Below are 21,026 nucleotides of genomic sequence, written 5' to 3'. Positions count from 1 at the left end.
CCTCAGAGAGCGTCTGACCCAGACTCTGGTTTTAACTGCAAGGAGAAGGAAGCCGCAGGTGAGATGACTGGTCTGAGGGAATGGCCCTGTGTTCCAGCTCAGCGCCAATCAGTGCGCAAGTCACAGAGAGCGGCCATTAGTCCCATTTCTTCTTACTGGCTAGTGTTTCAGTTGATCAGCAGTTTTGAAAAGCGCTCATATAAATAGGTCTGATTGGGCTTTGGGCAAATCAGAGAGTTGTCCATACATGAAATGACCTTTTTTTTTTTTTTTTGGACTTTACCCTCATAGGTCACATAGTTGAAATACACATTTATTTTGTTTGAATTCTTTGAGCATTTCATCAGTTGTGCTGAAAACTTTGTCTCTGCCTCCCTGTGAGGACGGGGGCTATGTCCTAGGTATCTTTTTGACTCCCGAAGGGTCTAGCATAAGACCTGTTTGTAAGACAAATAATGGTATTAGAAACTACCCTTCGGTCCTGGCCGGTTGGCTCAGTGGTAGAGCATCGGCCTGGCGTGCGGGAGTTCCGGGTTCGATTCCCGGCCAGGGCACACAGGAGAAGCGCCCATCTGCTTCTCCACCCCTCCCCCTCTCCTTCCTCTCTGTCTCTCTCTTCCCCTCCCGCAGCCAAGGCTCCATTGGAGCAAAGTTGGTCCGGGCGCTGAGAATGGCTCTATGGCCTCTGCCTCAGGCGCTAGAGTGGCTCTGGATGCAACAAAGTGACGCCCCAGATGGGCAGAGCATCACCCCCTGGTGGGCGTGCCGGGTGGATCCCAGTCAGGCGCATGCGGGAGTCTGTCTGACTGCCTCCCCGTTTCCAACTTCAGAAAAATACCAAAAAAAAAGGAAAAAAAAAGAAACTACCCTTCACTGGTCTTTTACTATATCCCAGGCACTGTGCTAAGCATCTTACATGGATTATTTCTTTTATACAACAACCTTATAAGAGAAAGATCGCATTATCTTCCTTTTAAAGGTAAAGAAAATGGCATTGAGTAACTTACCTAAAGTCAATAATCCCTATTGAGTGGCAGAGCTGGGATTTGAACCCCAGCAATCTGAATCCAGATTGCATGCTCTTAACCACTGGAAAGGTTACAGTGCCGCTTAGCAACTGTGGGATGGAACTGAACTGACGGGTTCCAACCCAATACGTCTGCACCCAGTGGGGAATGTCCGCAGGAAGTTGCAAATCAGGAGAGGAAAGTGGACTTGGCTGCGGGGGTAGGGGCAGGGGGGGTTGTTTACAAAAATGTCATGATTGACTGCCACTGTTAAAGGTCACAGAACATCTCTCTCTGGCCCTGGCCAGTGGTGCAGTGGATAGAGTGTCATCCTGGAGCACCAAGGTCTCCTGTTCTTCCCGGGATCACGGGCTCCATCCCGGGGGCACTGGTTCAAGCCCTGGTCAGGGCACATAAGAGAAGCAATCAGTGGTACAATTAAGTGGAACAATGACTTGATGCTTCTCTCGCTCTCTTCCCCCCTCCCTTTCTCTTACTCTTAAAAAAAAAAACAAAAAAAAAACCAGAAAAAAACCCTAAACCAAAAACCCCCTATCCTTATTTCTTCTGCCTTCTTACCTTTTATAAAGACGCTCTTAAGGAAGGGGGAGGGGTGGGTGGAGGACTCAGATGGTCCATCCACTGACATGGGTGGCCCTCAAGCTCCCCAGCTTCATGGGCATTGGAGAGCAGGAAAGAAGAAAACAAGGCAAGAGAATGAAAAAAGAGCTAGGAGTCCTACTCCGGTCTCAGTGTACTCACGGCCTTCTTGCTCAAAATCAGGGCCATCGGTTAGGTGAGCCCGTGCCCAGTTTTATATGGTTACAGTTTTTAAATAGCAGGCAAATGCCTCAAGAGGATCCTTGCTACCGTGATGCAAAGACCAGCATGATCCGTTCGTTCTTCAGTGGGAGTTTCAGATGTTTTTCCGAAGACACGGTCTTGAATCCCGTCGTTGGAGTGTAACTGGGAAAGGTGAACGAGTCGGACTGACTTGCCCTTGGGAACCAGGGTACCTGGGATCCGGCCCTGCTGCCCCCCCGCCAGTCTGCCTGGGCCTGGGCGTGCTGTGCAAGTCAGTCCGCCACTTGAGAGTCAGTTTCCTCATCTGAAAAGTGGAAGGGTTGGGCACCACACTGTCCTCGAAAACCCTTCTGGGCCTGGTCGTGGATGATGATGTTAGCTGATGGAAGAGGCTCTCAGAACCAGGATTCCTCTTTCTAGTTGTCCTCTTCTGATTCCTCTCATATTCCTCTCTCTAGAAATGTCAATTCATTCCTTCTTTCCTTCACCGTTGACTCATTCCTTCATTCCTTCTTCCCTCCCTCTATTCAATAATTATCTCTTAAGTACCTGGGCCTCTGAGGCTGTTAACAGTGGATGGACAACCCCTTGGTTTCAAGGAGCTCACGGTCTAATTGGAAAAACACAAATATTTGGGAAATGGTACCTTGGAAAAGGGCCAAGGAAGAGGCACGTTCTGTTTTGAGAGCACAGATGTGGGCGTGGCCAAGCATGATAACCAAACTGAAAACAAAAATTCATCAGAAGAAAGAAAAGAAACCTGGGTGTTTTGTAAGTTTTTCTCATTTTTCAGAATAATTTTTTTTTTCAGAAATAAACTAGGGCCCTGGCCGGTTGGCTCAGCGGTAGAGCGTCGGCCTGGCGTGCGGGGGACCCGGGTTCGATTCCCGGCCAGGGCACATAGGAGAAGCGCCCATTTGCTTCTCCGCCCCCCCCCTTCCTCTCTGTCTCTCTCTTCCCCTCCCGCAGCAAGGCTCCATTGGAGCAAAGATGGCCCGGGCGCTGGGGATGGCTCCTTGGCCTCTGCCCCAGGCGCTAGAGTGGCTCTGGTCGCAGCAGAGCGATGCCCCGGAGGGGTGGAGCATCGCCCCCTGGTGGGCAGAGCATTGCCCCTGGTGGGCGTGCAGGGTGGATCCCGGTCGGGTGCATGCGGGAGTCTGTCTGACTGTCTCTCCCCGTTTCCAGCTTCAGAAAAATACAAAAAAATAAAAAATATATAAATAAATAAATAAATAAATAAATAAACAAACTAGGATTTCAAACCTCTTGCAAGCTTTTAGGAACTCCATGTCACACCGTACTTTTTTTTTCACTGGAAGGCGTTTTACTTACGTTACAATGATACAGCTCATAAAAGGGAGTTAGTTGGTTCAATCCAAATCACATTTATTGGGGGCTCACAGGGGACCTGTCCTAGGCAGGGCCTTCTGTGGGAGAGAAAAGGCCTGCAGGGTGGGACTCTCACTGGCTGTGAGCAGCAGTTCTCCACTTGGTGGCCGTTGACCGTGAGTAGATTGTACATGTCTTTGAGTTCTGTCAGTGGAAAGTGCGGTACCCCAGCCTAGGCTCAGGCAGACTTCAGGAAATGGTGCTTGTCAGTCCCAAGCCCGAGCTGTGGGAACCTCCTCCTGCCCCTCCCTCAGTTCCTGGGGGCTGTAGGGGATGTAGGGACAGACGCACAGGATTTATTCCCCAGTGCTGCAGGGAACTGACGCCTTGGGAATGTAGCGCAGAACGCAGAGGAGGAAGACCCAAGTTCGGAGCTGAGTGTTGTCACTGGCAGAGTTCTTTGTCACTGGGGAGCCTCTCTGTCTGTCCCTGTGCCTAGAAGTCTGACGTCCCTCTGAGCAGTGCCAACACCCTCCAGTTGCTTACACAGAGGGAGAGAGCCTGTACTGCAAACACCCGCGCAGAGATGAATCCCCACTGGAGGGAGGGGGCAAGGGAGCGCTCTCCAGACCAGGCAAGCTTGCATGGGAGTTGGGCTTGTAATGAGTTCCCCCTGAGGAAAAAAAAAATAACACATAGGCTCTAACAGAAAAGTATCCTGGGGCTGGGGACCCACTGTCTCCCTATGAGCACTAGTACAGGGTGGCTGGTCACACGGGCTGGGAACTCGGACTGGTCAGTCCGGCTCCACCTCTGCCCAGGTGACCGCTGTGCATCAGGTTCCCCTCCTGAATGCAATGGGAGTGATAGGGACCCTGCTTACCCTGCTTGCTGCGAGGGCCAAGTGAGGCCGTGCCCGCCACGGCCCAGAATAGTGCGGGGCATGTAACACACACAGCACTGGTTAGCCGACATCATCCTTGTACGAGACAGAACAGAAACGTCTTTCTGAGTTCATTCTGTTGATAGCTGCACTACGGAGCTGAGTCCGCTGGGTCTCCCAGCTCTCTGCCGGCCTCTTTTCCTGCTGTCCCCAGCAGAAGGGACAATCGGGGAGCAGGGAGGTGACACTGAGTGGTTTCTGTCTCTCCAAACTAACCACGTTCTCTCTCTCTCTCTTTTTTTTTTTTTCTGTATTTTTCTGAAGCCGGAAACAGGGAGAGACAGTCAGACAGACACCTGCATGCGCCCGACTGGGATCCACCTGGCACGCCGACCAGGGGGCGGGCGACGCTCTGCCCAGCAGAGGGCGATGCTCTGCCCCTCTGGGGGGGGGGCGTCACTCTGTTGCGACCAGAGCCACTCTAGTGCCTGGGGCAGAGGCCAAGGAGCCATCCCCAGCGCCCGGGCCATCTTTGCTCCATTGGAGCCTCGGCTGCGGGAGGGGAAGAGAGAGACAGAGAGGAAGGAGAGGGGGGTAGAGAAGCAGATGGGCGCTTCTGCTGTGTGCCCTGGCCAGGAATCGAACCCGGGACTTCTGCACGCCAGGCCGATGCTCTACCACTGAGCCAACCGGCCAGGGCTCTCTTTCTTTTTGAGCACACTCTAGCGGTTTACCCGGAGTATTTAAAATGAGTACATTTAGGACTAGACTCGACTTACTATTATTATTATTATTATTATTATTATTATTGTTACTACATGACAGTGCATGAGTGCACTTGGGAAGCACGCACACCGAAACCGCACACGAAAACAGCAGTCGTTAGCTCAGGTAGACCACGGTAATAGAAGTGTGGCAGTGAGACCCAGGGGTCACCCTCATCCTGCCTTCCTCCTGCCCCCACTGCGCCTTCCTCTCTTCTGTGACTTCATGAAGAGGCTAGGAAACGAATTCCTACCTTCTCAGATGGAAATAAGGAAACGAGGACCCTTTCTTTGGCTGCCTGGGGTGGGAAAAATACATAGCTAACAGAAGCACAAGATGAAGTAGAGTCAAGAGGACCGATGTGGCCGGTGGTAGCAGAAGCCCTGGATTTAGTCTGCCAGGCGCAGGGACGCTAGCCTGCGGGGAGGCTGCACTGTGTCTCAGACTCCACTACTGTAACACTCCCGGATCAGGACTGTCACATGAATGAGCTCAGGCGCCCTGTGAGTGCCTGGTCCTGTGCAGTGCCTGGTCCGGGATAGGGGCTCAGAAAGTAGGATCCTAGATCTCTGTAGCCTCAGGTTTCTCTCTGGTAAGTTTAGGATAATTATACTTACCTTATGACTTGTCCTGAAGTTTAAAGGGGAATATGTGTTTCCAGAATCTATACTTAGCAAAAAACGTGTTCATAGATTTCAGTAAATGTTTTTAGTGAGGAATATCAGAATTCATATCTCCAGATAAGACTTTTGATATCCCATATTATCTGAAAGGTATTAACTACTTATATCATAGGCTCATTGAATTCTCAGAGATAGCTACTATTCATTGCCCCCATTTTGCAGATTTGAAAATTGAGGCTCAGGGATTTTAATTGCTTTAACAAGGTCTAATAGCTACATTGTGGCGGAGATGCGAGCCCAAGTTTTTCTCATATGAGAGTCAGCCTATAACTTTCATGTTCCCGGGAAATAAATGCCTTGTTCTATCCTCCCGAAGTTGCCTTGCTCAGCATAGCCTTCTTTACAGGAACTGTGTTCTGTGAAAATGAGGCTTTCATATTATGGCTTCAATCTATTTCTGGTCTCAATTAGTGTTTGTTCTATTTCTCCAGATACTGTTTATTTACTTCTGAAATCCAAAACCATTGCTAATGGATCTGCCTCACAAAGGCTATTTATAAGAATAAGCCAGGCCTCTGAAGACGATTCCCAAATCTGAGATCCCAAACACTGGGAATCGCTGTGCAGCCTCCACTTACCCCTCATCTTCCCTCCTCCAGGTGACTAATTTAGAGACCTATCTGAGTCCTGGAATGCAGAGGCATGTATTTATAGTCATACTGCACATAAAAGGGGAGTTCCAAAGGAACCAACACTTATTCCCTATGCATCAACTCTTTTCTCCACATCTGCTCATTTTATTTTATGTAACAACCCATACATCATTTTATTATTACCCTAATTGTGCAGGTGAGAAAACAAGACTCGTAAGCGACAGAGTAGAGAGTCAAACCCAGGTCCATGTAACACAAAACATGTTCTCTGCCTACACTGACCCCTGCTCTGCCCCATGAAAGCATGGAGGCCATCTGATGAATGCTGCAATCCCCTCCCCTCAGATTGGCATGCCGGCGACCACTGCCCATCAGAGCACCAATAACTCCTCTTAGTTTTTTTGCACCCAGAGAGCACCCCAAACTCTCCACCCCCACTCTCCACCCCTGGTACCTTGTCAACCTTTGCTAGTGCACCCCCTTGGTTGTTAGGCAGATGGGTGAGAGTGGTGCCTGCAACTGGAAATATAACTTAGCCAATTCCCTGATGACAGTGGGGCCAGTAGTGCCACCGCTGTCCCTGAGGATAAGCCACCACTGTTCTCACTGCCTCTTTTCAAGGAGATGAAAAGCATCCTGCAAGGACCATTATCTGCCTCCCGCTAGCTGTGCTCAGAGTAAGAAACTGCCCCAAGAAGTCCCAGGGTGCTGAATAGTCTTTGATGGGGAGTATGATGATGAGAAGAAGACGATGACCGCTTTATACAAAGCTGGGCACACACATGTATATACGTGTGTGTGCGCATGCGCGTCTCCTGGCTCTGGAAGGGATGCTGGCTATTTCTGAGGAACTACACACGCATACAGACGAAAACAAACAAACAAAACGACGTTTAAAATTTTGCCCCTGTCAGACTCTCTTCCCTTTCAGAGACCCAGGAGTGGTTTTCAGGGTCCTGGATAAAATGGGGGAGGTGCAGATGGTTTGCACTAGGGCATGGTTTCAAATTTAAAGAGGATTTTATGGTCTGTGAACCTTTGAAATTCTAATTGCAGACCTGTCTGAGGTGGGATATCCTTCCCCGGGCACAGAATCACATTGTCCACAAGTTCCTTTCTTGGCCAGAGGAGATGGGAGGAGGAGCAGATCTATAACATAATCTTCAAATGAAAGTGAAACACTAATTGATGACAGCACGTTTGGGCTTTCTGGTGAATTCAGTCAAGAAACAAATAGCTGGCTGTTTACCACCACAGTTAGCTCAGCGTGTTGTCACAATCTTTATTATTACAGCACCTGTAGCGCTCAGGGCATGCTCAGACAGCCCCAGCTGGCAGAGAGCTATACGGTCATCTTGACACGTCCCACCTTTATTTTACAAGTGATGGCACCAAGGCCCAAAGTGACAGCATCAGTTCTTAAGAGAGAAAGCTCTGGCATCCAGGGCTCCCGGAATGGAGGCAGGTAGTTATTCACTGACTCTAGGCTTTAAATAACGGCTCGTATTTACTGAGCCCTAGTACAGCTTTTACCGTAAGCCATACGCGCAGGATGCAAGGAGCTACCAGCCCAGCAGAAGTGACAAGCATTAAATGACAGATTGGAATAGAGGGAAGAATAGAATAAATGCAAAGTCAAAGTCTAAATTGATTTCCAGCCTAGAGGAAGGCCCTCTTGGAGTGGATGGAGGTCTTAACTGCTCTGTGGCATAGCACGGGGTCTCTGAGGCTCAGAGAACTTAATTAGCCCAAGCTAGTAGGGGCCATATTTGCTCCAAGTCACAGAACCTTCCTGCAGGATGACCTGGTTAGACAAAACACCTCCAACTCTCATAATGGCTTTCCTGTGCACAAAGCACTTTCTCCTCATTATCATTTAACAGTCTCATAGGGTGGGTACCCTTCTCTTCCCTCTTCACAAGAGGCAACCGAAGGCCAGGGTCCCCTAGCCAGCAGGGTATCAGTGGGACTTAGGCTATTCTCATTTTTGCTCAAGCTGTCACCTGGTCATAGAGGCCTTCTCTGGACATTCCTTACACCTCCATCACTTTCTTACTCTGTAAGTGATCCAGGTGATCTGACCTAGTGGTTGGCCACCTGTCGCCCTGCTAGGAGGTAAGCTGACCCGAGCAGAGGCGTTGTCACTACAGAGCCTCCAGGGCACTTAGTACATATTTGTTGACCGTAAGCGTGCTGATGCATTTTCATTTGACAACCACTTGACTACTAGTCTGCCCCAGGCCCAATGCAATGACAAAGTCCCTGCCTTGGGGCACTCCGTTGTAGTTGGGGTTATAAACCAGACTTAACCCTTTAAGACAGCAGGAACTCAATCCTGGGGGAGGCGACAGGGCCTGCCTTCTGCCCTCAGGGGGCGCATTTAGGTGATGAGTTTTGAGGTGGCCGTAGAAGGCTCCTGCTGGCTCCAATTACGGGAGCCAATCGGGTGTTGCCTCCCAAGTGCCTAGGTTTTTTTGTTGTTTTTTTAAACCAGTTTCATCCGCAATCAATGGTGAGAAATTAAATGGATTCTTTGGACTAAGTAGATTGAGCTAGTGAGAAAACTAGCCATCTGCCGGGGCCGTGGAATGAGCAATCTGTTGGTGCGTTTTCCGCAGAAATTTGACATCTGCTTAGCGTTGTGCACCATTTGCACCTCGGGAAATGCGTTTTCTATCCCCGGACCCTGTCTTTCCTCTTGGGGGAGGGGGGGGAAGAATCGGTAATGAAAGATTAGACAGTTGTAAAAAATCAAAACCCTTTCATTTGTTCTCAGCGTATTAGCGACTACGCAAACTGCACAAATCAGGCTTTCAGCGGCGGGGCGCGCCCGCAAAGGGAGTGAGGGCGGGAGCCGGGCCGCGAGCCGGGGCACCGGGCTGGCTGGCCCTCCCGCGGGAGGCTGCTCTCCCCGCTCGCGTCCTGCACCCACACGGGACTAAAAAAGAACGCGTAAAACTTTTTCTGATCCCCCTTCTAGCCAAGGCTGCCGCAGCCAGCGCTCCGGGGGCGGCCCCCGCCCGGCGCCCGCCTCGGAACGTGGCCTGGGAGGCGGGGCGCGGGCGGGGGCGGGGCCGCGGGCGGCGGGGGCGGGGCGGCGGGCGGCGGGGGCGGGGCGGGGGCCGCGGCGGGGGGCGGCGGCGCTTGCGCAGAGCACTTCCTTGTTTGTCCCCGTGACTGTAGCGGGAGCGCCGCCGCCCGCCGCCCGCCCGCTTGCCTGCCGGCGGGAGCGTGTGTGCTCAGTGTGTCGGTGTCCTCGCCGCTGCCTGTCAGAGCGTCTGGGGAGGCAGCGTCGGCCGCCCCGAGCCGCCCGGCCCGATCCCTCTGCGCCGCGCCGCCCCGTCCCCTCCCCCGCCGCCGAGGAGCCGCCGCCGGCATGAGCACAGGGAGGCGGGTCCCCGAGAGCCCCCTGCCTCGCGCGCGGCTCGGAGTTTGAAGGGCCGCCGTCGCCTGCTCCGCCCGTCCGCCCGCCCTTTCTCCCGCCGCCGCCACCGGGGACGGGAGCGGCGCCAGGCCGGGCGCCGGGTGGCGGGCTGCGCGGGGCGTTCATGAGCCGCCGGGCGGTCCGCGATCCCGGGAGCCTGCGTCGTGACTCACCCTCCGCCTGTGTCTCGCCCCCCCGGCAGGATGCCGGACCAGATCTCCGTCTCCGAGTTCATCGCCGAGACCACCGAGGACTACAACTCGCCCACCACGTCCAGCTTCACCACGCGGCTGCACAACTGCAGGAACACCGTTACGCTGCTGGAGGAGGTAGGTCGCGGCCGGCGCCCCCCGCGCGCGCCCCTCCGGGGACCCCCTCGCTGTCCCGCTCGCAGCCTTGATTCCTGAGCCCGGGATGTTTGGGGCTGGGGAGCCACACCCCCTCCGCAAAGCCCCGCTCCCCGGTGCACGGGAGACCTCGGATGTGCAGCCCGGTGCCCCGTGTGCCCGGGCGGCAGCGCCCGAAGGCAGGATGTGCGCAGAGGACTGAGCGAAGTCTGGGCACCCCCAGAAAGAAGAAGAACGTTCTTTCCCTATCTTTTGCCCTTTCTCGGTGCCAGGCAGTCTGCTTGACGCCTTCCACATCGTAGTGACCCTGTCATAACCCGCGAAGTAGGTGGCGTCAGGCCACTGAGGGCAGAGGGAGGGGAAGCAACGTGGCCAAGGTCACCATCAAGGGACAGAGAGGTGGTCAGTGAATGCACTTCCCTAGGGCTTGGCCAGACAGGCTTAGCCGCATAGGCAAGGAGAGAGGAAGAATCTTAAAGGAATGAGAAGGAACCCAGGCTGGTACAAGCCTCCACCCAGGGTTCCTACCCTTGAGTCCCCGCGCGTATATCCGGGGTGGAAAGAGATCTGTGCAGACAGGTCCCCACCCGGCTCCTGTCGTCCTAGGGTTTGGTTATGCTGGAGGCTGCTGCGCCAGCAAGACCTGCCCGCAGGGCACTCAGAGCTGTGAACAGAGAGACCTGAGGCCCTTGCTGCCTGGAAGCGCTGACCAGACCCGGAGAAGGGAGGCCAGAGACTGCAGGAAGAACAGCTCCTCCTATCTAGACCCTCCAGGGAACCCTTGAGAGTGTGTGGGGATGGGGCCAAGGGCATAGCGATTTCCTTTACAATTTGAAGTGCATTAGTGATAGGGTGGAGTGGAACCCACAAGCCCAAGAGCTGCAGAAGCCTCTGAACATCAGTAGAAATAGGACATTTGCCCTGGAACTTGGCACCGTCTGTAAGTGCCGTAAAGCAGCATTCCCCTCCAGACAAGAGGAACCTTGCAGCTGCAAAGACAGCATTGGGGGAAGTTAGGAAAACAGGTCGTTTTTCGGGGTGGATTATCCTGGTTTGGTTTATTTGAGGTTGGCAGCTCTTTCTGATTAAGCTTGCCATGGCCAGCCCTCTTCCATATTGAGAAGCTCGAGTTTCTGTGGGCAGACTGACTTGACAGGGGGTTTGGTGCTCTTTAGACTAGGTTCCATGTAGGTCTGGTATTCTAAAGCGCAGGGGTGCTGTGTTTTAGAAGGGGTGGGATTTCTGTGAGTACTGGCTCCCATCTTGCCTGCCAGGTACAGCACATTAGTCTAAATGTTTTATGCCAGTTGAGGACGTTTTTCTGAGATTCTTTCTGACGTTCATGTTGGGGTATAGAACTGCATTTTGAATTTATTTGGAGAACTAGCACCTATCTACAATATGTTTGAAAGCCAGAAATAAATGTGGGGTTTTTTTTGTTTGTTTGTTTGTTTGGTCTTTGTGAACTGTCAGTCTTGCGCTAGCCTGATGCTTAGTGTCCAGGATTAAATGGAGTTGCCGGGCATTCCACCCCATAATGGGTCTGCCCTTCATTTAATGGAGATAAATTGGAACCTGCTGATAGAGGAGCATTTTGCATCCTTTTCCAGTACTAATTGTATGTGCCTCTAAAGGATGTGACATTGATTAGACTGAACGGGTCTTTTCCTTCTAGATAACTTCCTCAGTGGCTACTAATAGAGCTGTCAGTTATTTTAACTTTCCCTTTCTGCACATTCAGATAGTGTTGCTGCATTCTTTTTGGGCGGGGTGTGATAAGGTTAAGTAGTTGGTGATGCTGTTTGTAGGGGGACGTGTCCATATTTTGCAGCAGCAGCAGAGGATAGGGTTAATCTTGCATTATGTGCTGTTGCTCTCGGTCTTAGTTTGAGGTAACTAAATTAAAAAAAAAATGTAAGAGATGCATTTGTATGTGTGCACGTGTATTACTGTTTTGCAAGATTAAGGAGAAAAATACTTCCAATCATAATACAAATGTAGTCACCTGTGAACTTGAGAAGGAATTGGAACTGGGCTAGAAATTTAAAAGTGCTGTGTTCTACCCCATTGATAATTCTCATGTTCTCAAAAATATAACACTTACATGTTTCACTCAGAAAGGAACAATAATTATGTAACTTTTTTCCTGAACTGGAGTACAATACTAGTCAAGAAGTCATTGTCCCCAGTCTGTATCTTTTAACTCTGAAATCATATTCTGTAAGGTTAGACTCTTGAGTGATGCTATTTGCATAAATGTGAAATATATCTTTAGTTTCTTGTTTATAGATAACCATCACAGTTGAATTTTTATTTCCCCCTAAGCTTATATATATATATATATATATATATGGCAGGGTTATGTTATTATAAATCATTATTATAAATATCTTAAGTGGTCAGAATTCACTTCTTAAAAGATATGGGACTGCCTCCCACAGCCAAGGCCCAATTGGAGCAAAGTTGGCCCCCGCACTTAGGATGGTTCCATGACCTCCACCTCAGACACTAGAATGGCTCCAGCTGTAATGGAGCAACGCCCCCAGATGGGCGGAGCATCGCCCCCTGGTGGGCATGCGGATGGATCCCGATTATGCGCATGCAGGAGGCTGACTGGCTGCCTCCCACTTCTAACTTGGGAAAATACCAGAAAAAAAAAAAGGGCTGAAGGTTATTATCCTCAAAATATAAGGAAAAGTTTCAGGGCAAACCACAAAATCTTTTTGGCATGTGCTTTGCAAGTGAGATATTTGGAACCTTTTAGGACACTGTTTGTCCTATCTTGTGATTATTCTTAGGAATAGAACTTTTAGATACTTTTTTGGTGATGTGGAAACTCAGGAATAGGAATTAATTTGTTCAGCTTGGAATTCATTTAAAAAAATCTTGTCTAGTTCTGGTAATTTAATGTCTTCTTGTTCATTTACAAACCTTTTTGCTTTTTGGGTTTCTAATTAGCATGTTTAATTCTCAGTAAAAACAACAACAACAAAACACTGTATTAGAGCTCCGAGCCTGGGATGCGGGATGAACTCAGGCTCTCTCCCTTTCTCTGTCATTGGCAAACAGTGCTGGGCCTTGCAGATGTTGATGCTTTCACTGAAATCTTTCTGTTAGGAGCACTCTAGAAAGTGGGTCAGAAAACGGTAAGAGAGGCAGAGTTTACTTCTGGGCTCCCCCTTCGCGGGTGAGGGGACCCCGTGACTCTGGGAGTCATGGTGTGGCTGGCACGCAGCGAGTGGCTGCCCTTGGGAAGCGGGAACGGAGTGGTTGCCAGGGTTTCATCCTGGTGTGTGAGTGTTTTCCAAGTGAAAAGCCAGTGTTTTGCTTATTCAGCAACCAGAGCACACTGACGTGTGCTGTTTCACTCGTGACCATTTGGAAGTTATGAGTAAATGGCTAGAAGGCTAGGAGACGGCGTTTTCCTGAGAGAGGAGCTAGCAGGCATTCCAGGGGAAACAGTAGGAGAGACCCTCTGTGTAAAGGCTTGGCTCGATCATGTCTTGGTGCCTGGTGAAAGGGGGGAGCCAGTGAAGGTTTGCTTGGTTAACTCGGATTGGGCCAGCACTTCGTCTGTGGTGAGGAAGGAGGCGGCGTGTTCTGCCCATTGGTCGAGCAGCCTCTCTGTGCCAGGCCTGTTCTGGGCAGACAGATGGCAGGCATGCTCTTATGTCCCCCTCCTGGGAGCTTTGGGAATGAGGGACACTCACTCCTTCCCATTTCACAGAGAGGAAAGTTGAGGCCTGGAGAAGAAATGATTTGTCTCTGGGTCAAAGGGCTAGTAGGCAAATGCTGTTCGGAAATCCTTAAGCAGCGAGGGTAGAAAAGAGACATCCTGTTGTCGACAAAAGTCTGTTTCGTTGGCTTTGTAGAGACCATGGAAGGCTTCACTGGCATGGACCTTCTACTCTGTCTCCTGAAGCAGAGGTGCCTGCGGCCCCATGAGGCTTAGTTTTTCCTCATGTTCACGTTCCAGGGAGTTCTTAATTGCAGTACTTAAAACACGTAGAAACACTGTTTCCCCCTCCCCCCAGTGCGTTCAAATATTTGGTTATGGTTTTTCAGATTCAAACGTGGGAACTTACTTGGGCATAACCCAGGAACTGCACTCACCTAGCGTGTCTCTCTGGAGTGCCCGCTAATTTCAAGTCACTTTGCTCAGCCTGGGTGAGGTATTGGGGTTCTTTTCTCGATTTTGTTATGGGAAACGAATGGTCTTTGAGAAAGAGATAAATAGGGCTGTCACTCTTCACAGGATAGAAAGGGGCAGTTAGTTCATAGGAAATGACATAGGGCCTTTACCCTAGCAGTACAAGCTGAAGTCACTCCAGTGACTGCCCAGTCGGTATGGAAGCTGTCCCCTAGCAGTACAAGCTTAAGTCACTCCCGTGACCGCCCAGTCGGTATGGAAGCTGTACCCTAGCAGTACAAGCTGAAGTCACTCCAGTGACCGCCCAGTCGGTATGGAAGCTGTACCCTAGCAGTACAAGCTTAAGTCACTCCCGTGACCGCCCAGTCGGTATGGAAGCTGTACCCTAGCAGAACAAGCTGAAGTCACTCCAGTGACCGCCCAGTCAGTATGGAAGCTGTACCCTAGTAGTACAAGCTGAAGTCACTCCCGTGACCGCCCAGTCGGTGTGGAAGCTGTACCCTAGTCACTCCAGTGACCGCCCAGTCAGTATGGAAGCTGTACCCTAGCAGTACAAGCTGAAGTCACTCCCGTGACCGCCCAGTCGGTATGGAAGCTGTACCCTAGCAGTACAAGCTGAAGTCACTCCAGTGACCGCCCAGTCGGTATGGAAGCTATACCCTAGTCACTCCAGTGACCGCCCAGTCAGTATGGAAGCTGTACCCTAGCAGTACAAGCTGAAGTCACTCCCGTGACCGCCCAGTCAGTATGGAAGCTGTCCAGGGCCTGTTCTGTGACCAGCAGTATGCTAGGCCTTGGGGATACGCAGGTGAGCAGCCCTGCCCTGGAGAACAGTTTGAGTTTTCATCAAGGGGCTGACTGTCAACAGCGGTCTTGCGTTAGAGGCTAGCTTGGCTTACCATATGCAGGTGATGTGTCCATTCCTTTGTGAGGGCATAGAACTGTTTGGCTGAGTGGAGAGTGAAGATGTGGAATGTAGATTCATTATCAAGACTTATTCTTTCATAATAACAGTAGTGACCAGTTATTAGTGTTTCTGCTATGTGCAAGCCTACTCATACTGGCACTTAATGCTCAAATTCACCCTACTAGTATTATTTGCCCCCTGCCTACAGCAGTTAAGTCCTCGCCCATGGACACACCAACAGTAATTAGTGGATGTGGGAATTAACCCCCTGTCTGTGGCATCTCCTGCCTGCGGGTCAGAGCCCTTTCGTGCTTCCTGGCTCTCCAGCTGTTACTTTTTACCATGCTCCTTTGGGAATCGTCTTCCATGTTATAGTAAATGCGTGTAGGTCTTCCAGTGTTGTTCCGGGGTGCCTCACACACAGGACCTCTGTGGCCAGGGCTTGAGCAATGGTCTTGCTCTTAACGCTCCCAGGGTTCCAGAATGCAGGTGCGTTCCTCCTTGTAAACGTTGAGAGCTGATCAGCTTAATAGGGAGCGCTTATTTCTATAGCAGCTGCTGACCTTGGTTGTAGTCTTACTGAAGAACTAGTCTCGGGAAGGGCTACCTAAAATCGAGGCTGGCCCTCTGCATTGCTTAAGGTAAAGACCGTGTCCTTTGTTTGTCCCTGGTCCCCTGAAGATAAAAACAGCAAAAGGCGAACAAGCCTTCTCTCGATACTGCTTCCCACACACAGTCTGGGCTCTGTGGCCCAGACCTCTGACCCAGTGCAGAGAGATTCAAGGTGTGTGTTTGGGGAATCATCAGCAAAGGTCAGTGGGTGAAGGGTGCATTTGTCCACAGAAGAAAAGAGAGAAGGACACGTCCTTTCTGTACCAGAAGTCGTGCTCGTGCCAAACCAGTGCTGGCCCCTGTTGGCCGGGTATTCCAAGTGAATGCTGCTTGCCCTGTGTCTGCCATGTTTAGGGCTTAGGAACCATTTTCCACACTTACTGCCTCATAACACACTTGTCTGATAGCGTTCTGTCATTTTCTTACATGTGCACAAACCAAGGCTCGGAGAGGAGACTGAGGCCCAAAGATGGGAAGGAAATGAGCCTCTCTGTGCTCTGCTCCCCAGAGGCTGTGGAGGCTGGTTTTACTGTGTGTGGGTGGGGCCTCTTCCCTTGCTGCTCCCTAGAACTTGCGTCCAAGTAGGATGGATGGGGGAGTCAGCTTGAATTTAGGAACCTGATCTTGCTAGCTAGCCTGTCCTCTCACAAGACATGCTGTGATCTATGCGAGGCCACCGTGTGGAATATAGGACTCACTGATGTGGGGGGAAGAGGCTTTCATTAGAAGCCTTTATGTGGTGTGGGTGCTCAGACACTCCCCACATCTTTGCCTTTATGTTTGGGAGTTCAGGGAGCCTCGGAGAGATGGTTTCCATTTACGTAACCTAGTCATTTGGGGACGAGAGCTGGACGGACCGGGGCCTCGGCCATTCCCACACGTGTTATTTAAACATGAGTAAGTGATGGCCCAGAGATGACTGGGCATCTAAGCCTCGGTTTCTTCCTTTGATAACTGGAGTTGTTTTGAGTATTAAAGGAGGTAATGTACGTGAGGCACTCAGGTGACTTCATTACTGGTCAGATGTGGCCCCGTGAAGGTCAGGGCCTGACCAGTCACATTAGTCAGCCTTCCTCCCGTGTCAGATGTGGCCCTGTGAAGGTCAGGGCCCGACCAGTCACATTAGTCAGCCTTCCTCCCCTGGGCCGGGGGGGAGGGGGGTGTGAGAAGCAGTTTTTGATGGGAAGATGGGCAGAGTTCTCTCCACTCTGGACCGAGTGCACAGCCTAGCATTTGGGTTGAGGAGGAAGCTTCCTTGCCTAGGTTAATTGCAGGCCTGTTACCTGCTAGTGTGTGTCAGGCAGGGCACTGCCCCCACGCTGTCGCAGATCCCTCGTGGAGATTGTGCCTGCCTCTCTGAGTCAGTATATGTACAGTGCTCAGAGCAGCGCCTGGCATGGTAAGTGCTTGCTCAGTGAATGACTAGCCCTCTGATCCTCCTTGCTGTCGCTGTTTATTGTTATTGGACCACACCTTTGAATGCGGAATGATGAGGAGGAGACTTGGCAGACTGTTTTCAGGAGGGTGAGGGTGAGTGTGAGGTCAGATGATAGAGCCAGCTCTGTGCCTTCAGGGACCTGAGGGAAGAGGCACAGAGGGGATGGGAGGCAACACTAAACACTTGGACTGTCGGGGGTCATGGTCAAAGCCAGTTTGATCTGAACAGACTGTCAACTCAGGGTTACTATATACACTCAGTCCTTCGCGGGTGCTGCTCCAAAGTCAGGGAACCAGTGACCAGTGCTGTCCCTCTGGCCCAGGCCAGCCCGATGGGCTCTACCTCACTGTCCCTGCGTTCTTGTGTCTAATTCTTTCTGTTCCCTCCACCACCCCACTCCGCCTTGTCCCCTGCACCGGTGCATCAAAGCCAGGACAGTGCTGGCCCTTGGGATTTCCGCCGGGGCTTCTGGGTAGCGAGCCACTTTCTCTGCTGCATAATGAAGGCAGGTATGTATGGTTATTTGTGGAGGGCGCTGGGGAAGCGTGTGCCTTGGCCCTGGCTGGACGGAGCATGGCCGGCGGTTGTGTGCGTTCCTGATTACAGCTCAAAGCACTGAGACCACAAGGAATTCTGTTTTGGTTTGGAGTCAGGCGCCTTAAAGTGCAAAGGACCTATCCTTGAACTTGGGGCTCAGTGTGCCTCATGACTCCTTTCAGTGTCAGGAAAATGAGGTTTAATTACCTGTTGGGGCGGGGGTAGGTCTGACCTGCAGGGGTGTGGTCCCATTTGGTCTTAACAGATTGGGAGTTCACTGTGGGCTCTTCGTGCCCCGGGGTGCGTTGTGCCGTTTGCGGCCACTGACGTAAAAACTGACTTTTAATGCTGAGGCTACGGTATAATTTTCCCAAAAGGACTGAAATATTGTCCCTTTGTTATGACAGCACCCAATTTAGCCAGCCAGAGCTAGGAAACTAAAGCAGAACCTCATGCACCCTGGAGGTAAAGCCCAAGAAACCGATTGCATTTTTAGGACCAGTGATCACAGGACGCAGAGTTGGCTTCGTGGAGCGAGGCCTGCCAGATGTGCTTCGGATGGAGGAAGATAGGAGCTCTTCCACGCTCTCTGTGTTATGCGTGCAGTCTGGATGGCTTGTCTTTCTGTAGCACTGTGCTCAGGCTAGGCTAGGGCAAGGACGGCCACATCCCCAGTGCACAGTCAGGCACCCAGATGTGCTTCGGATGGAGGAAGATAGAAGCTCTTCCACGCTGTCTGTGTTATGCGTGCAGTCTGGATGGCTTGTCTTTCTGTAGCACTGTGCTCAGGCTAGGCTAGGGCAAGGACGGCCACATCCCCAGTGCACAGCCTGGCACCCGGCACGATGACTGGATTATGATGAAAGACACTCGACAGAGCTGGGAAGGCCCTTCGCGATTATCTGGTCCAACCCCTTCTTTCCCTGGACAGGGAGCTGAGGCCCAGAAAGCCCCAGGGCATTGGACTCCTTCATTGTAAGTGACAGGCTCCGCCTCACCCCAAAAAACAAAGTGCAGCCAACTCAGGCGCCATGAAGGTTTATTGGAAGGACTCAGGGACAGTGAGTGGCAAGAATAGTAGGAAATGAGGATATTCTCTTTTGGGGAAATGGCAGAGCAACTTCCATGCCCTGAGCGCCAGTGCCCTATGCCAGTGAATCTCGGAGGGAGGATCAGACCGGGCCAGCGTGGCTCAGGAGAGCATGTTGGCCGGGCTGGTGGAGTGACCTGGCGGGCAAAGCTAAGCCTTCCCCTTAGCAGGGAGTGGGGTGTGGTGGTGGTCCTCAGGGAGAAGCACCCTCTGTCCATGCAGAGCACCGGTGAGGCTGGGCCTGGGATCTGGGTCTCTGGTCTCATCACCCCCATCCTCCTCTGGAGGGAGAGCTCAGTGCAGAGGCCAGGATCGCACAGGGAAGGTCGGGCAGCTGCCGGCCTGGCACCCAGCGGCCCTGGAGCATGTGAGTTTCTCTGCCCGTCTCTGCCATGTTCGCCTCCCCTCGACCTCGCTGCTCTGTATTCATTTGGGACACTTTGAAGGGCTGTGGTCAGAGCACTGTGCTGCCTAAGTTGTAGCTTTCCTGATGTGGTCAAGAAACACCAACATTCCACACAGGGTGTGGGCAGAGAGGAAACCCCCCGTTGCCGCCGACATCCACAGCGGTCACACGCGCTCAGAAATAGCCCTCCGTAGATGGTGGGGGTGATCGGAAGACGGTGTCGGGGGAGGTTTCTGGTTTGACGGGCCTCCTCTCCGTGTTAAATAACAGACGCGTCCTGGAGGTCTGACGAGGGCTAACAGCTTTCCTTCCACGATGTGGCTGCCTCTGACCAGTGACACTCAGAATGGAATCCGAGTGTCTTCATTTCCTCAGAACGTTGGGGAGTTTTCCTCTGTGTTTCATTAATCATTTTGTTATGAAGCCCGTTTTCTTTACCTCATAGTGTTTGTTCGCATTAATAGCGCTCAGATAAAATTAGATACTCTTTCTTTTCACAAAGTGCAAATCAAAGTGTCCACCACCTTTTGCATAGCGGGGCAGGTGAGTGCACTGCCCCCCAGGACATACCGTGGAGCCAGGTCAAACCACGCTGGCACCATCCCAAGGCATCTGCATTTTGTGATAAGAGTTTGAACAAATCCCGGCTGTTTGGACACACCAATTAAGCACCTGCTTTGTACTGTGTGCTGCGTGCTGTGCTGGATGTCCTACGTACATCATCTCATTTAATTTAATTAATTTAGTCCTTCGAGCAGCTCTGTGGGGTGGTGCTTTTCTCGTTTTACAGACAACGAGCCAGGCTTAGAAAGGATTTGGCCCAGCCCATGCTCAGTCTACCTGTGACTCGTCCTCAAGAAAAAATGCTGTATGTTGTGAATAGAAAGCTAATGAAATAGAACCATCAGGAAATAGGCATCAGCTGACTCATGAAACATTTAGGTTAGAGTTCCTGGCAGGATATTTACATACCAAATGGATGGCCAGGAAGTAGCATTTCTTCCCTTTGATTTTAGGATAATTGTTGTTGATTGGCTAATGAACTAAACAATGTATTTATTCATGTTCATACATGGCTTCACGTTAGTAGATTTAGATTTAAGGTACCTCAGGCGCATGGATAAACCCCTCTTCATTTGTTACCTAGTTGACACTCATAAATTTGACCGAAATAATGACTATCATGGTGAAATTGCATTTGATTTATAATTGTTTGAAGGCAGAGCTGGTAAAGGTTTTCCAAATACTGCCATCTACTCCTCTGGACTTCAGTGATGTGCCTTCCAGTTGCACAGAACCATCGGAAAAGCCCTCAGTTAATGCATTTGCTAAAATGTCCCAGGTTCATGGCAAACCTGGATGCCCAGCCAAATTCTTGGTCTGCCTGTTTGGTGTCTACAGCCTGCAGTCTGTCACTGGCTTTGCCCTGCCTGGAACTGGGTGGCCCCCCCTGTTTGGAATTCCAGCCCTGGACTGAGCATGTTATGTCGGTGGTTCTTACCCACACGTCACCCAGCTGGTGAGCGATGCAGCCAGAAGTCACACCTGGATCTGCGGGGCTCTGTGGCCCACAGCTGCCTCCACGGCCCCTCCCCTGGCATCCGAGAGTCACCTTAGCGTTTATTCTCTTTGTGGAAACAAACACACATGTACACACGCAAACAGGGCACTTCTGCCAGCCCAAAAGGAAAACATTTTCCTCCTCATTCATTTCCTTTAAGCTGAGTGGGAGGTGTTTAAATTTCAGTAATTGTGTCTGCCGTCCGGAGCAGCCAGTTCATGAAATGTGGCATTGGGAGGGACAAAGGAGAGACTTGGTATTTCACAAAGTGTTGGCTTCTCTGATTCTCAGTTATAAATGGTAAGTAGTGAATCCGATGATTTCCGTGAGCACCTGTGCTCTGGGTTGACTCTGGCCTTTCAGTGCTCTTAACTGGCAAGAGAGCTCTTCTGTATATCAACTCATTTTATCCACATGACACTTTGTAAGGCAGCAGAGCTGGGATTTCCTCATTTGATAGAAAAGGAGAGTTTGTAAAGTTACAGTAACT

The 21,026-nt window shown here is 51.2% G+C and overlaps 1 protein-coding gene across 4 annotated transcripts in view; it reads left to right on the top strand.

Moving 5' to 3' along the window:
* The window catches only part of ASAP1 (ArfGAP with SH3 domain, ankyrin repeat and PH domain 1), a 327,653-nt gene that overhangs the window by 50,668 nt on the left and 255,959 nt on the right, over positions 1–21,026 (top strand). For all 4 annotated transcript variants that reach the window (XM_066379536.1, XM_066379535.1, XM_066379533.1 and 1 more), the window contains exon 3: positions 9,691–9,817. In XM_066379536.1, the coding sequence (XP_066235633.1) occupies positions 9,691–9,817 (127 nt within the window). The remainder of the gene's footprint in view (positions 1–9,690; positions 9,818–21,026) is intronic.

Source organism: Saccopteryx leptura, chromosome 3, assembly GCF_036850995.1.
Source record: "Saccopteryx leptura isolate mSacLep1 chromosome 3, mSacLep1_pri_phased_curated, whole genome shotgun sequence".
NCBI lineage: Eukaryota > Metazoa > Chordata > Mammalia > Chiroptera > Emballonuridae > Saccopteryx > Saccopteryx leptura.
This window is presented reverse-complemented; position numbering and strand designations above follow the sequence as displayed.